The sequence below is a fragment of the Tenrec ecaudatus genome, chromosome 10, assembly GCF_050624435.1.
Source record: "Tenrec ecaudatus isolate mTenEca1 chromosome 10, mTenEca1.hap1, whole genome shotgun sequence".
Classification (NCBI taxonomy): Eukaryota; Metazoa; Chordata; class Mammalia; order Afrosoricida; family Tenrecidae; genus Tenrec; species Tenrec ecaudatus.
In genome coordinates, this window is record NC_134539.1 from 107937721 (window position 1) to 107952631 (window position 14911).

The 14911-nt window shown below is 51.4% G+C and overlaps 1 protein-coding gene and 1 non-coding gene across 2 annotated transcripts in view; one reads left to right on the top strand and one right to left on the bottom strand.

Moving 5' to 3' along the window:
- ITGAE (integrin subunit alpha E) overlaps positions 1–6069 on the top strand; it is a 78957-nt gene extending 72888 nt beyond the window's left edge. Inside the window, exons 30-31 of the mRNA XM_075559595.1 lie at positions 1793–1903; positions 2392–6069. Coding sequence (XP_075415710.1) covers positions 1793–1903; positions 2392–2487 — 207 coding nt within the window. The 3' untranslated portion in view covers positions 2488–6069. The remainder of the gene's footprint in view (positions 1–1792; positions 1904–2391) is intronic.
- Positions 6070–7197: 1128 nt separating this feature from the next.
- Positions 7198–7387, bottom strand: LOC142460329 (U2 spliceosomal RNA). Its single transcript, XR_012786560.1, has one exon. It is a non-coding gene; the product is annotated as a U2 spliceosomal RNA (small nuclear RNA).
- Between the last annotated feature and the right edge of the window lie 7524 nt (positions 7388–14911).

The window sequence follows — 14911 nt, forward strand, 5'->3', positions numbered from 1 at the left end:
TCTAACACAACGACCACCCGCCTGCCCTCGGAGGCTGAGGTGGTGCTGCGATGTCGTGTATGGCTCCGCAGAGCTTCCAGACCAGGATGGACCAGGAAGGGAAACATGACCCGGTGATCGATCAGCTCATCTGATCACAGCGGTCTGACTCGGATGTGCACAGGGTTGCCACGAGTCGGGGGCCACCTCAGTGAGTGGCAGCTGACAACAACAACACAATACAACACACATGCAGTAAGTTGGGCCCTGAGGGCCTGCCCTAGGAGCCTAAGAAGCTTTTCAACCTTCATGGGAAGGGGCTTACAGGGTTAAAGGTGAGTTTGTCCAACGCCCCCCTCCCCGCCCCATCCTTGGTGCTCTTGGCACATGTGCATGGAAGGAACTCAGTGGGCAGAGAGAGCTCAGCCCTCAGCCCCACGCAAGTCTTGAGAACTTTCTCTGGCCATGGTCTTTCGGCTGGTCAGCTGGATGGGCCTTTGGGTTGGGCCTCATCTGAGTCTCACTCAGGAGCACCTACCCTGTCCTTCCAGTTGGGCCCCGTCCGTGAGAAGAGTGCTTCCAGTCCTATGAGTTCGAGGCTGGGCAAACCAAGCCGGGAATGGCTTTCATCAGGAGAGTTTTAAAGTAATACACACACTGCCATTTAGTGTTAATCTGCAGGTTCGTAAGCAAACATCAGGAACCCTAGTGGCGTAGTTGCACGTTGGGCTGCTAACCGCAGGGTCGCTGGTTCAAAACCACCAGCCATTCCATGCGAGAAAGAAGAGGCTTTCCACTCCCAGGAAACTCACAGGGGCTTCTGCCCTGTCCTATAGGGGCACTGTGAGTCAAAATTGACTCAATGGCAGTGAGACTGTGGTGTCTTGGTGGCATGTTGGTGGCAAGAACACGTGGTATCTTGGTGGCACTTTGGGTGTGACTCATTGACCTGCGAAGTGCAGGGTCCGCAGCTTGAGCCCGCCAGCTGCTCTGCGGGAGAAACACGAGGCTCTCTACCCCCATAAAGAGTTGCTGTCTCAGAAAATCACAGGGGCAGCTCTGCCCTGTCCTGTCGGGTCACCGTGAGTCAGAATTACCTCGATGGCAGTGCGTTTGGAAGAGAACGGTGCGTGCTGAATGCCCTCTGGGAAGACAGGCCTGGTGACGTGTGTGTTAATCTGGGTAGACTAGAGACCCAAATGCAGACTAACCCCACGTGCTGCTGAATGTCCGGCTGCTGCAGACCCTCGGGAGCGCAGTCCTGTGCCACCCCAGGCAGGATCGCCGGGAGCTCTCGTGGACGGCGACTGGCTTTTAAGAGAGCGTGCATGCTGAGTGACAGCAGAGCAGTGTCTGTCAGACATGTCGTGGAGGGAAAATATAATCCTCAGAACTAGGGAGTTTGGGTAAGATGGAAAGGGCGTAGAAGATGGGCTTGGGACTCAAGGCCATACAGGGTGGTAGTGGCAGAGCCAGATGGAGACTCTTGTTATTTCTTCCTCGGCCAGTGTTCTGGAAGACCTAGAGGCCTCAGTGCCCTGGGACCCTCTGTGTAGCTGCCAGAGATGCTGACACTGCAGTTTGCAATCTCCTGACTGAGTTCTCCCAGATAAGAGACCAAAATAGTTTTGAATCAATAGGTCATTTCAGACGCTGCACCAGGAGCCTTTTAAGATTTCCGTTCTACCGCCATCCCTCTTGGTCAGTGCCCAGCATGCTACCACGTCACCATGGTTTGCTCCTTTAAGGACTGTGTGCCATTTCTGCCCATTTGTGTCACCTCGCTTTCTGGATGCTCCATGTCTTGCCCTAGATCACCATCATCTTTCTGAAAGACAAGACGTACCGTTTCCTGCCGATCATCCTTGGGAGCAGTCTTGGTGGCCTTCTGGTTTTGATTGTCATCATAGTCATTCTATTCAAGGTCAGTTCTCGGGCTCATCAAGGCCAGAGAGAGCTAGGCTGGGCGCTGGGGTTGAGCACGAGGCTCCAGAGGATGGCCAGCCCCTTTACTCAGAGCAGCTGCCCTGCCTGGCCTTGGGGGCTACTCTGCCTGCCTCCTGCTGCCCCCACTTCCCCTGCTCAGACAGATGAACGCAGCCACTGTCTCCGCAAAAGGCATCCGTCCAGTTGAGAAACGGAAGTACATACTCTGTCCTCTGCCCCTCTAGGCCTTGCTTTTTCCTCCAAGCAGAGTGCCTTACATGGAGCAGGTGAATGCGTTCTGAGGGTCAGCGGAGGGTGGGGTCTGGGACGAGCAGTTGGAGAGGCTGGTGTCTGGAAGGATGGGGTGATCTGGGGGAGACTCCGTTCAGAGGGGGGTGACTTAGGAAGTGAAGCCAGTATGAAGAGAAGCTGCTTGCTTCAGAGATGGATCCTCCTATAATTGGGCGTCCCCGCCTTTTGTTTTAGTGCGGCTTTTTTAAAAGAAAATACCACAAACTGAACTTGGAAAGTATGAAGAGGGCCCAGCTGCAGTCAGAGGATCTGCTTACAGAAGGACACTAGGCCCTGCCTTCTCAGCCTCGGGAGAAACTGTCAGCTGGTCCCGGACTTCTGCTCCGGGCAAGTTGTCATACTTAGTCCTAAGAATCAATGGTTTTGTTCTTTCAGTTTATACTTGGCTTTGATTTTTCAGATTTCCAGAAGAAGTCTTTGGCTATTAAATGTATATGTTAAATTGAAGAATTGATATCTTTGCTTTATTATCTACTAAGACACAGCATTTCTCTACTTGCTTAGATTCTTTCAAATACATCGAGCACATATATATATATGAAATTAATTAATCATTTTACTGGGGGGCTCTTACAGATCTTATAACAACCCATAATTCAGTTGTATTAAGTACACTTGTACACACGTTGCAGGAATCATCATTTCCCAAATGTTTTCTTTCTACTTGAGCCCTTGGTATCAGCTCTTTTTTTCCCCTCCCTCCCCCACCCTCCCTCCCACCTTTGTGAATCCTTGATCAATTATATATTATATTGTTATTTTGTATCTTACACCGCCCTGTTGTTTCCCTTCACCCACATTTCTGTGATCCATCCCCCTCCAGGTGGTGGTGGTGTTATATAGCCAAGCCTGTGAATGCTTACTTTCCCCTTTCTCCCCTCCCATCATGTGTCACTAATCCCACTACTGTTCCTGAAGGGTTTGTCTGTCCTGGATTCCATATGTCGCAAGCTCTTATCTGCACCACTGTGTGTACTCTGGTCTAGGAGTTAGGATGGTCAAGGCGGACAGCCTTTCCCTAGACTTGGAAGATCTACGAGATACAGAACCAAAGCAGGCCAACGAAGCTTCCTCCCACCAACTCCAGCCTTCATCTCAGATCTCACAAGGTGAAGAAACACCAAGCCAGGGTAGGATACTAGTCAAACCTAGGAAAACCCAGGCAGTGCTCCAGAATGTCCACCTGCCCGGGGACAGGACAGGAAAGAAAAGGAGCCCCCAGGGGCCATACCTTCAGTCCCACGGACCACTCAGCTTGCAGAACTGCAGCAGGCTATAAAAACAGCCAGTCTGTGGCCACTGAGTGCATGCTGACAAGCACGTGCGTTACAGAGCATCACTGCTCGGCTACAGGGTGTCCGTGGGAGTGGAGGCAGGGGAGTCCCGGGTGGTGTGAGTCTGGTTTTGAGTTATTTCCTTGACCAGGACTAGCAGAGTGCCGTGACGTTACCACTGAGCAGGGCAGGCATCCTTGATTTGTGCCTACATTTGATGGGATTAAGGAGCTCTGGTCGTTCAAGGTTGACAGTTCAAATCCACCAGCTGCTGTGCAAGAGAAAGATTAGGCAAAGGTGTACAGTCTCAGAAACCACACGGAACAGTCGCCCCCTGTCCTATAGAGCGCCTATGAGTCGGGCTGGATGAGGTTAATGGGACTGTGCTGTCTGCCCCTGCTGCTCCGAGTTTGAGCCAGCTCTACGGGTCTGGTGGGAAAGCATCACCTCCTTCTGAAGGAGCCCCTATGTGTCCATGTCCGGCTGTTAGGTGGGCATGATGGGTTTTTCCTTTGATCCTATTCCCTTTACTTCTCTCGAGAATCTCCTCCACTGGCCTCTTTCTGTATCAATCACGGATTCCCAATGTTGTCACGAAGTTGTTTCGTTTTTTTTTTTTTTAACATTTTATTAGGGGCTCATGCAACTCTTATCACAATCCATACATCCACCAATCGTGTAAAGCACATCTGTACATCCATTGCGCTCATTGTTGTCACAGAGTTTTATCCGCTTAGAATTTCCTAGGCTATTTCAGTGAGACTTCCCTTCATAAGGAAAAGAAAGAGCAAAGTTTGCTTCACTAAGCTGTTGGGCCCAAGAATTGCGTCCAAATTTTCAAAGTTACGGGTGACTTGCAACCCCAGTTTTTAGAATCTTTTTATTGCCAGTAAGGCCTCACGCCTGTTACCAACAGTCATCCCTCATACTGCCTGAGCGGAGCTGAGGAGAGCTAGTCTAGGGCAATCTTAGTTGGAAAAATTGAATGGGACCAGTTGGTGAGGAGGAAGAAGCTAGCCTGGAGGCATGATTAGAGTTTACAAATTCATCTTGCTGTGGTGTGGCCCTGGTATTTCCCTTCCAGCTCTTTCTGAATGGGCATCCTTCTGAGATAGAAAGACGCCTACTGTACTTCTGAACTTCTACGCCTTGGAGTCATTTGACTTGAATCACTTCAGTTATCAATGCAAATGGAGGGATCCCATTTGCGGATTGAAATGGAGCAATGCAAATGGAGGTATCCCATTCACAGATTGAAAGCAGTAATTGTGGTCGGGCTAACAGGCACTGGCATCATCTGGCCTGTGGACCATCTGTTGTTGTTGGGTGCCATTGTTGGGCACAACAGAAATAAACACTGCCTGGTCCTGCACCGTCCTCACGACTGCTCCTGTGCCTGAGCCCATGGTTGCAGCCATGGTGTCCGTCCATCGCATTGAGGGCCTCCTCTTTTTAGCTGCACTTTACCAAGCACACTGTTCTCCAGGGACTAGCCTCTCCTGACAATACGTTCAAAGTATGTGAGACGAAGTCTTGCCACCCTGGCCTCTCAGGAGCATCGTGGCCCTACTTCTTCCAAGACAGCTCTACCTGTCCTTTCAGCAGTCCATGGTACTTTCAGTAGTCTTCACCAGAACCACAATTCAAATGCGTTGGTTCTTCTTTAATGTTCCTTATTCAGCGACTCAGAACCGACACGATAGCAGTGAGTGGGCCACAGAAGGCCTGCACGAGTATCAGTGTTGGCTAATGTCACGTGCCTGACTAAGAGAAGCATTTCCAGCCATCACATTCCAAAAACATCCCCAAACCAAACCACCAATCTCACGGATACTGAGTTGATGCCGACTCATTGCAACCTTATAGGACAAGGCAGAACTGCCCCTGTGAGGTTCTGAGACCGTGACTCTTTACATGAATGGAAAGCCAGTCTTTCTCCCAGAGTGGCTGTTGGTGTCGAACTGCTGACCTTGTCGATGGCAGCCCACTAGGTAACCACTCTGCCACCAGGTCTCCTAGCCAGTACATGGGGGGTGAGCTAATTGATGTTTGACCAGGATGGTCTCAGAATGATGTTGTATCCAAATGGCCCTTGGCAGCAGAAAGGCTTCCTACCTCTGTGAGATAAAGTTTATTGTGCCACCTGGCTGATAAACATAGGTGGGGTTAATTGAAGGGCGGAGGGATAAATGGCTCGGTGAGCCTTGCCTTTTTAGTTCTCGGGTTTCTTGCTTTGTGTTGGTCAGACCAGGGTACAGCTGCCTTTGCCAGTTCCTTGCTTCAGCTGGCAAGGCTGACTTCCTGCAAGACATCCCCGAGGAGAAGCCGCATGGACCTACCCAATGCAGCCCTGGGTGCTGGACCAGCCGTGTGGAGACCCCTGCCAGAGCTGAGATGCTTACATGTTCACTGATTCGGCTTTCCTCCTGCAGTTGGTGCCATTGCATGTGTTCTGTGAGATGGAGGAGGAATTTGTGCATTGGTGTCGGACATATGGGCTAATGTTGGACTCGTGGGCTTGGGCAGCATTGGGTTGGGATGTTTTCTTAATGTGTACTTACCCTTATATAAAATTCTCTCTTAAACATATAAGTTTCTGTGGATTTATTTCTCTAATGTACCCAGAGTACCACACCCTGGAAGAGGAACTCTTTTTAAGTTCCAGCAGGAAGAAGATGGACCCAGGGCTCTGGCCTCTACAAGAGGATGCTGGAGGCGCTGCGCCTCACATCTCTGAGGAGGGTTCTGGGTTTTGATTGGTTGCCAGTCCAGGGTGCTGAGTAGTGCAAACAGTTTGCTCTTGGCTACTAACCTGAAAGTTGGTGGTTCAGACCTACCCAGTGATGCTATGGATGAAAGCCCCAGTGGTCTGCTGCTATAAAGACTACAGCCACGGACACCCTGTAGCCGAGCAGTGATGCTCTGTAACGCACGTGCTTGTCAGCATCCACTCAGTGGCCACAGACTGGCTGTTTTTATAGCCTGCTGCAGTTCTGCAAGCTGAGTGGTCCGTGGGACTGAAGGTATGGCCCCTGGGGGCTCCTTTTCTTTCCTGTCCTGTCCCCGGGCAGGTGGACATTCTGGAGCGCTGCCTGGGTTTTCCTAGGTTTGACTAGGTCTTACCTGGCTTGGTGTTTCTTCACCTTGTGAGATCTGAGATGAAGGCTGGAGTTGGTGGGAAGAAGCTTCGTTGGCCTGCTTTGGTTCTGTATCTTGTAGATCTTCCGAGTCTAGGGAAAGGCTGTCTGCCTTGACCAGCCTAACTCCTAGGACTCTGTCGTAGGGCTGGGTGTCTTTTGTTTCCTGGATGAAGAGCTTTCTGGGGAGGTTGGTGTGGTAGTTAGATATTATGTCCACTTGACCCTCCTGGTTGGGGGTTAGATTTCAACCTGTCAATCAAATGGTACCTGGATGACACCTCCTTAGGTATGTAGCCTTTTGCATACGACGGAACAGAAATGATTTTTCATCTTCCTCCTCGATGAGACTACACTGGGACTCTTTCTGCCTCCAGGGGTGGCCTCAGGTGGGCCACCTAAACCCCAGAGAGCTCTTTGTGCTCTAACCTTGGTTCCCACGAAACACGGATCCACGTGACTCTGCCCCTACAGGCTTTTGATCCCTCTGCTTCCTGTTTCACCTTTCTGTGCACTGACCCGAAGCTACATGAGCCTGAAGAGGAGTTTATGGACTAGCATCAGACTTAGGGACTTGAGTTGGAATGGATGGGATGCTTTCTCCTTTTATTTTTTTTAAATTACAGAGCAAACTCCTATTCCATCTCCTAATTCCAAAAATCCATTTAATATATTGTCCTCAGATAGAGGACGTATCAGATATTTAACTGATAAGAACAGATACTACAGGTGATCTTAGCCAAAAGGCCAAGAAGTGATGGGGATGCCTTCTTGATATCGAATTACCTTTTGATATAAAGCTCTTTCTTATACATAGATGAGTGTCACTAGATTTGTTTCTCTAGACAACCTGGCCTAACCCAATTGCTAGCTGGTTATTGGACCTACTCTAGGCTAAGAGTTTGTGACTTGTTAAAATTTATTCCCTAGATCCCTTTGGCAGTCTGGAGAAACCTAGGGAACCCCTGTGACAGTTAGGTTTTTGTGCCAACCTGGCTCCCATAGGAACATGTGGGCAGAGTTTATCTTGTTGATCAAGTTGCAGCTTGATTGGAGGGCAACTGAGATAAACGGCACTCTATGGCTGGCCCCTTTCTCTCTTTCTCCTTGGAGCGGACCCCACTCTCTCTCTCTACTTCACCTTCTTGTTGACAAGTCACACTGAGCCACAATGATGGCAGCCAGAGCCCTGGAAATACATCTACCATCATTGGATCTACGAGATTTTGCACCCACCAGCCTGTGATCTTCCTATATTCTACATCATTGCATATGGCTTTGTGAGTCTAAAGAGGGATTTATGAACTAATAATGGATTTATGGAATGATATATGTACCCACTAATCCCTTTGGTGGGTGTGGTAGTTACATAATCTGTTGTCAGTATGAGAGAGACATAAGAGTGAAGGGGTAGAGTCAGGTTGCAGCTTGATGACCTCATTTGGAAGCACTAAGGAGATAAATAGCTTGCTGGAGAGGGACAAAGGCAGACTCCCTGGGAGACATTCCAGCTGAGAAGACACATGAAGCTACGCTAGTGCCCTGCTAGTGCCCTGAGTTAGAGGAGCCACGTGAGAAGCCCTGCCAGTGCTGAGATGCTTACAATGCCACTGGATCCACAAGACTTCCCACCCACTGGCCTGTGATCTCCCTGCATTCGGCGTCATTACATGTGTTGTGTTGAGTCTGAAGAGGGGTTTATAGATTGGTATCGGGACATATGGGCTAATTTCGGATTTATTGATCTGGACTGGGCTGGGATTTTTTCTCAATATTCAGTTGCTCAAGTCTATAAACCTCTTTCTTATACACATAGAGAGTCTTGATAAATTTGTTTCTCTAGTCAACCCAGATTAGCACAGTGGGTGACAGCCACCTGATTTACATGGCCCTGCCCCCACAGGGATTCCAGGGCCGACAGGATTCCACATCCCTTATTTGCATATCCCCAACCAGTCATTTCAAGGGGTTACAAGATCACGGCCATATCAAAGCTGCTCACTGTGTTGCAATACACAAACTCCAGCTCCATCCTACCCCCAAATTTAAATGATTTTGAAAATTCCTCTTTGACAAAAACATGAATTCGATACTGGACTTTGTACTTCTGCAGCTAACCTTTTCTAATAAGAAGTATAATTGGCACAGGTCCTACAGTTCAGTAGTTCAGTCATATTAAGAAAGGGGCCCAATTGTCCTGACATCCAATTTCAGAACCTTTTCTTCTTTCTTGTGATTGTCATTGCTCTCCATTTCCCCCAGTGTCCTCTGCCACACCCACGAGAAACCATGATCCAGTCACTGTCTTCATAGATTAACCTATCCTGGATCTCATAGGCAGAAAAACAAGCTACCCACCCACCTCCACCCCATCCCGCAAAAACAGTCACAACAACAAAAGTAAAACAGAAAAACCTCCATCAAAAAGAAAACTGACACCATTAAAAACTAGAGCCGATTTCAAATAGGTCAAAAGGGAGCTCAGACAGTGAAGTGTTAGATTGTACCCTCGCTCTGCAGCTCATTGTCAGAAGCAGTGGCGGACGAAGCGCCCCTGTGCTATGCGGGTATCAGTCACGTGCTGGAGCCCCAAAGGACTGGGATCTGCAGAGCCAGGGTGTCCCCCAGAGACCTCTGCATGTCCATGTCCACTGCTTTGTCCACAAATGGTCACCACAGACACTGGGCAGGTGACAGTCTGCGGGTGGATAAAGTGGTGGTTTCAGACTTGGTCAAGAGCAGCCTCGGCCAGTCCGCTTGCTGGCCCTACTGCCTAAAGCTGGGCTCGGGCCAGGACGGTGCTGCCTTTTGGCCAAGCACACCAAGTGGTCCTGACGCACGGTCCACACCCCGAGAGACACTAATGGTGAGAGCAGCCTTTGTTCATTTGCTTACACTGTGTCGCTGGGTAGCCCTCAGCAGAGACGGATGACTAACAGATTGCTGCAGGAGACAAATTTAGCTTCATGCTTTGGTAGAATCCTCTGTGATGAAATCATCAACGGGTAGCCATGCAAAAATAAGGCCCTAGTCACTCAGAGTGGTCCATCTCCAACTCCCACCAAAAAACGAAACCCACGGCTGTCTGGATTCTGACTGACAGCGACCCTTGACGCTATACCCCCAGACACTGCAGAGCTATGAACTCGGGGGGCAGAGGCAGGTGGTCAGGAACCTCATCCATCCAGTCCCTCTTTTTCCATCATCCGATAAGCAGGTGATGACTTACTTCACGAAGATTCGGTGGTACAGCAAACGATAAAATCCTTTCTGTCCCTCACAGCCCTTTAAGGATGGGCGAGTACCCGAGTGTACCCACAAGGGAGAAGGCAGTGCGCTCCCTGCAGTGCGCGGATCATGTCCCTTGGGAATTTGAGAGTGAGGGAAGGGCTGAAGAGAGATTAGCCTGAGTCAAGGTGAGGTTGGAAAACGGAGAAACTGTGAAAGGATTCAGCTAAAGCTGCGTGCGTATCATGGAAATATGAGACCGGAAAGGCAGGTGGGGGTGGGTTCTGCAGGGCCTGGAGTACAGGCTGAGGATTTGACCCTTTGTCCCACAGGGGAAAAGGTACCACTGACGGTTTTTGAATCGAGCAGTGACACGGTCAGAGTTGTGCTTTAGGATCATTTTACCAGGCCTATAAGGGTGGAAAATGAACTGACAGCGGGGTGGGGCCGTCAGGTGAGCATTGGCCTGCTAACACTAAGGTCAGCGGTTCAAACCCATCCCCTGGGGAGAAAGTTGTCCATAACTGAAAAGTAAACTCAGTGCCATTGAGATGGTTCCGAGTGATAGCGACCCTGTAGGTCAGGACAGAAGTGCCTTTGTGGGTTTCCGAGACGATAAATCTGTACTGGAGCAGAAAGCCTCATCTTTCTCCCAAGGAGCATCTGGTGCCTTCAAACTACTAACCTTGTGGCTATCAGCCCAATGTGTAACCACTATGACACCAAGACTGCTACCTGCTTTCGTAAAGATGCCCTCTCCAGGTCTGCGGGGAGTCCGAATCGACAGTGAGGTGGGTGTGTGGTGGTGTGGTGGGCAGTGTAAGGGAAAAAGGCCTGGCGCTGACGGTGACTAATCAACAACTGAGGACCTTCTAAGTAGTAGGTAAGTACTGGGCGCTGGGATCAAATACAGCTTTAAAAGAGACAGGCTCTGGGTCATTGGGACGTCTCCGGTAGTTACAGCAGACTGAAATTCTACATAGGAGCCCTTGTAGCACAATGGCCAGAGCTTTAGACTTCCAGTCAAAAGGTCGGTGGTTCAAACCCACAAATGACTCTGGGAGAAGAGCAAGCTGTGCCTGTAAAGATGGAAGCCTGGGGTGGGGGGGTGGGGGCAGCTGTGCCTACAGAGGATCAGTCACTAAGCTAAGCGTCAGCACTGATTCAGTGGTCCGCAAGGACGATGACGTTCAACAAGGAACGCTGGGAAGTCACGCTTCCGTCGTGGATATAATGACTCGCACGCCATTCATCGCAACAGTTCTGTGAAGGGCGTCGCAGGTGCTACAAACACTGACTGTCACCAGCTCCAAGGCTGACGGCGTGAGTCGAGCCGGAGGTGCTGCAGACAAAACACTTGGCGATCTACTTCCAGATCAGCAATTGTGAGTGAGAGGGGGTGCAGCCAGGAGGGGGTGTGGGCAGTGCAAGAGGAAGGAGGGAGAGGAAACTTCCTTTGCTCTCAAGGCAGCCATGGGAGGGTCGACACCGCGTTGCGGATTTGGCAGACTCGTGTTTGGGTCTGCATCCTTCTAAGTGCCTGCTACCCAGCAGACGAGCACTTGACTCCGGACTCTTCCAAAGTGCTTGATACCTCAGTAGAGGCCTACTTTGGGGAACTAAGTAGAGGGCCATCCCATCAATTAAGGTGGGCCTCACACGATGCTGATGGGAGCACTTCCTATTTCCTGTGGACTGCGTTTTGACAACACCAATAATGCACCTGCTGTTTCTTAAGTGCATGTCTGTGCATGGAAGGTGCTTGTTGGAGCAGGTCTGCAGGAGCTGGAGGGAAAGGTGTGGCAGGGAAAGGGCTCTACGAAGGGCCCCACAGAGGCACACTTCCCTATCTATCACCCATGGCAGGTACCTTAACGTCCAACTAGACAAAGGCTTGTGAGCCTGAGCGGGAAGGTTCACTCACTGCTATTTCAGGTGGGACAGCTGGGAGGAAGGCCAGAGGGCTCCTGGGGGGCAGGGGGAGGAGGAGGGGACACGTTGACCAGCCATCCAGCCCAGCCCCCCTGACCTAGAGGTGAGGTTTGCAGGCCTCAGAAGGTTCCTGGCCTGGCACTGCTGTGGAGGTGCCCCTCATTCCAGCGCAGCGGTGACTGTCTCCGCCACCCCAGCCCCATCAGCGGCCAGGTCCTTCTGGGAAGCTCTAGATGGCTGCCCAGGAGGATAGCCCTGTGACTCTGCCAAGGCCCCCTCCCCCCCCCACCCCCCACCTCTGTGATGGGCCAGGTCCACACTGAATGTTCAGACGCAGCCACAGGCTCCAGGGTGCTGATCCCTAGCGGGAGTCTTAGTGCCTCAGGTGACCTCTGGATGAAATGGGCTTCACAAGTTCTCTGCACACATGGGACCACATAGGGGAGCGGGCCACATGGGCTTGTGCGCTCATGCAAGGCATGGAGGCACCCAGCAGGTAGTAAGTAACTCAGCAGGTAGTAGATGGCCAGCAGTTGTTTTCAGCGCTGTCAAGTTTGCCCTGACGCACAGTGGCTGTTGTGACCCGTAAGGTTTGGGTTTGGGTTTTGAATTTAAAAAATTACTTCACTCCCCCCAGAAGAATTCAGAGGACAGCACTGAAAGTGCAGCTCGGGGAGAGGGACATGTCTGATGGGAGCACACGGGAGCAAATGAAGGGGGAGGGAGAGAGAGCGGAGCACAGCCTGGCCCACCAAGCCTTGAGGATGAACCCCGTGCAGAGCAGCCATGCACAGAGAAGACCATATGGCCGGCCCCACTGTGAGACACGACATCGCTCACTGGCCCATAGCCCTACAGGGGCCACTGGAGAATGCGGTGGGAAATGATCCCAATCAGACCCCATGACACTGAGGGAGGGCATGCGACAGAACAGCAAGGGGAGCAGAGCAAGGAAGCTCCTGCCCTGCATCTCCCTCCCTCCCCCTTTATATCAGCATGCAGGTCCCTTTGGGAAGCTCTAGATGGCTGGCTCAGAAGATAGCCCCGTGACTCTGCTAAGGTCTTCCCCACCCGCCTCCTGCCTCTTTTAAGCAGGATTTTTCTATAGAATCTTTGACCCACGTGCTCGGTAATGGTAGCCAAGGCCCAGCCAGTTCTTCTAGCCTCCTGACAAAAGGGGGCAGTTATTCATGGAGGCAATGAGCTACCCATTCTATGCTCTCCTCCCAGACATCTTCCTTCTCTGGACTCTGGTGTCTTTGCTGCTCCAGAGACTAGTTGGATGGTTGTTTGCCGGCTTTTAGCACTCCAGACTCTACTCTGGGATTTTCCTTGTCTGATTGTTTGGGAAGCCGCTTGCCGGGCCTGTCTTCCTAGTCCACCTTCATCTGGAAACTCCACGGACACTCGTTCAACATCACGGCCGCACGCATGCCTCTGTGGGCAGACAGGTGGTGGCTTGGCCTGACCAGCAATCAGGCCCATGTCTCTTGCATGGAGGGGAAGCATCCCCGTACTGGCCCACCAGTTCACGGAGCCCTCACTGTGGCCACGGTGAGGCCGATCATTTCGACAAAGTGCATTGAGGCTCGGTGACAACGGAAATGGAGTTAGGCCCACACGCGCTTCCTTGAGAAGCAACAGGCAGTTTTCGCTCAAGCAGAGAGCTCACTTCCTCTCTGGTTTCGGAAACAGCTTGACCATTACAGGTGTTAGGCCTGCACTTGGGGTGTGGGGAGTGGCCCCCAACCGCACTGACGTGGGACAGACACTCCAGGGCGCAGCTTGTGAGGGATATTTTTCACATGGTTTTGATCGCTACCCACAAGAAAAAATAGATTCTACCCCAGACACTCTCCTACTTGAAATACAGGTTTTCACACCACGACACTTAAACCTTTCCTTCAACACTCTGATGTTTTCTATTTTTCTTCCTTTGTTTGGGACAGGCTGTCTATAGCGCAGTAAGTGGATGTCTTGACCCACACCAATGGATCTGGACCTAGTCTGAAAAATGCAGAAAGGACCCCCCTGCCCCCCGCCCAGGAGGGGCAGTCCTGAACCCAGAGAGCAGAGCAGCTTGCTCCCTCATGCATGTTGTCCCTCAAATGGGGTCTAAAGCCCCAGAGTGGTTCCGGTGGAAAGTGCAGCCTGGTTTGGGTTCTGTCATGGTGTGTGCCTCTGTGGGGCAGGGGCAGGGGCAGGGAGCGGGGAGTTGGAGGGCAAACAAGAACAGAGAGCCCCCTTCTCAAGCCAGAGCAGCAGTCAGTCAGTCACCACAGGCCACGGACAGAGGGTGCTGCCTGGCAGATGCGGCTCCTCGGCAGCACATAGTGGGTGTCCACTGAAGGCTTGCTGGATCCAGATCAGAGGAGGATGCCCTGGATGGTGGCTAATTGTATGTAGGATCTGCTAGGGGTGCCTGGAGCCTGTACCCCATCTCTCCTAGTCTCGGGGAGCCTTCAGTAGGACACATAGACCTGGACTACAAAACCTGGAATTCCTTCTCAGGGTAGGGAGAGAGACCCACTATGGTGTGTACCACAGGACGACCAGCCCCCTCACCACCCACCTCTGGGCTACTTGTGCAAGGTGGGGGATGCTCCCCAGATGCCCAACAAACATCATGCCCACTCAGGGACTCCCGAAGGCGACCTTTCTTCCCCTACCGGGCCTGGGATTGCGGTGCCTGCACACCTGAAGCCCTGGACACTGCAATCGGTTAGTGTGCTTGGCCTGAGTCTACCCGGAGTTGCCTTGGAAGAGAGTTCTGGTATCTACTTGAGAAAAGCCAGCTCTGAAAAGCCTATGGAGCAGAGTTCTGCTGGGATACACACAGGGTCACCATCCATGGGAGTCAAATCAAGGGCACCCAGAACCGGATACTGGGGCAGCGTTCTCAGGCTGGTGGTACATCTTCATATATGGGATCTCTCTGTGACATGGAACTGGGTGGATGCTCCCCAGGCTCTCACTGCCATTGAGTGGATTCCAACTCATAGTGACTCTATAGGAGAGGATAGAATGGCCCCTGTGGGTTTTCAACACTGTAACCCTTGATGAGAACAGAAAGCCTCATCTTTCTCCCTTGGAGGAGACAGTGGTTTTGAACTGTTGATCTTG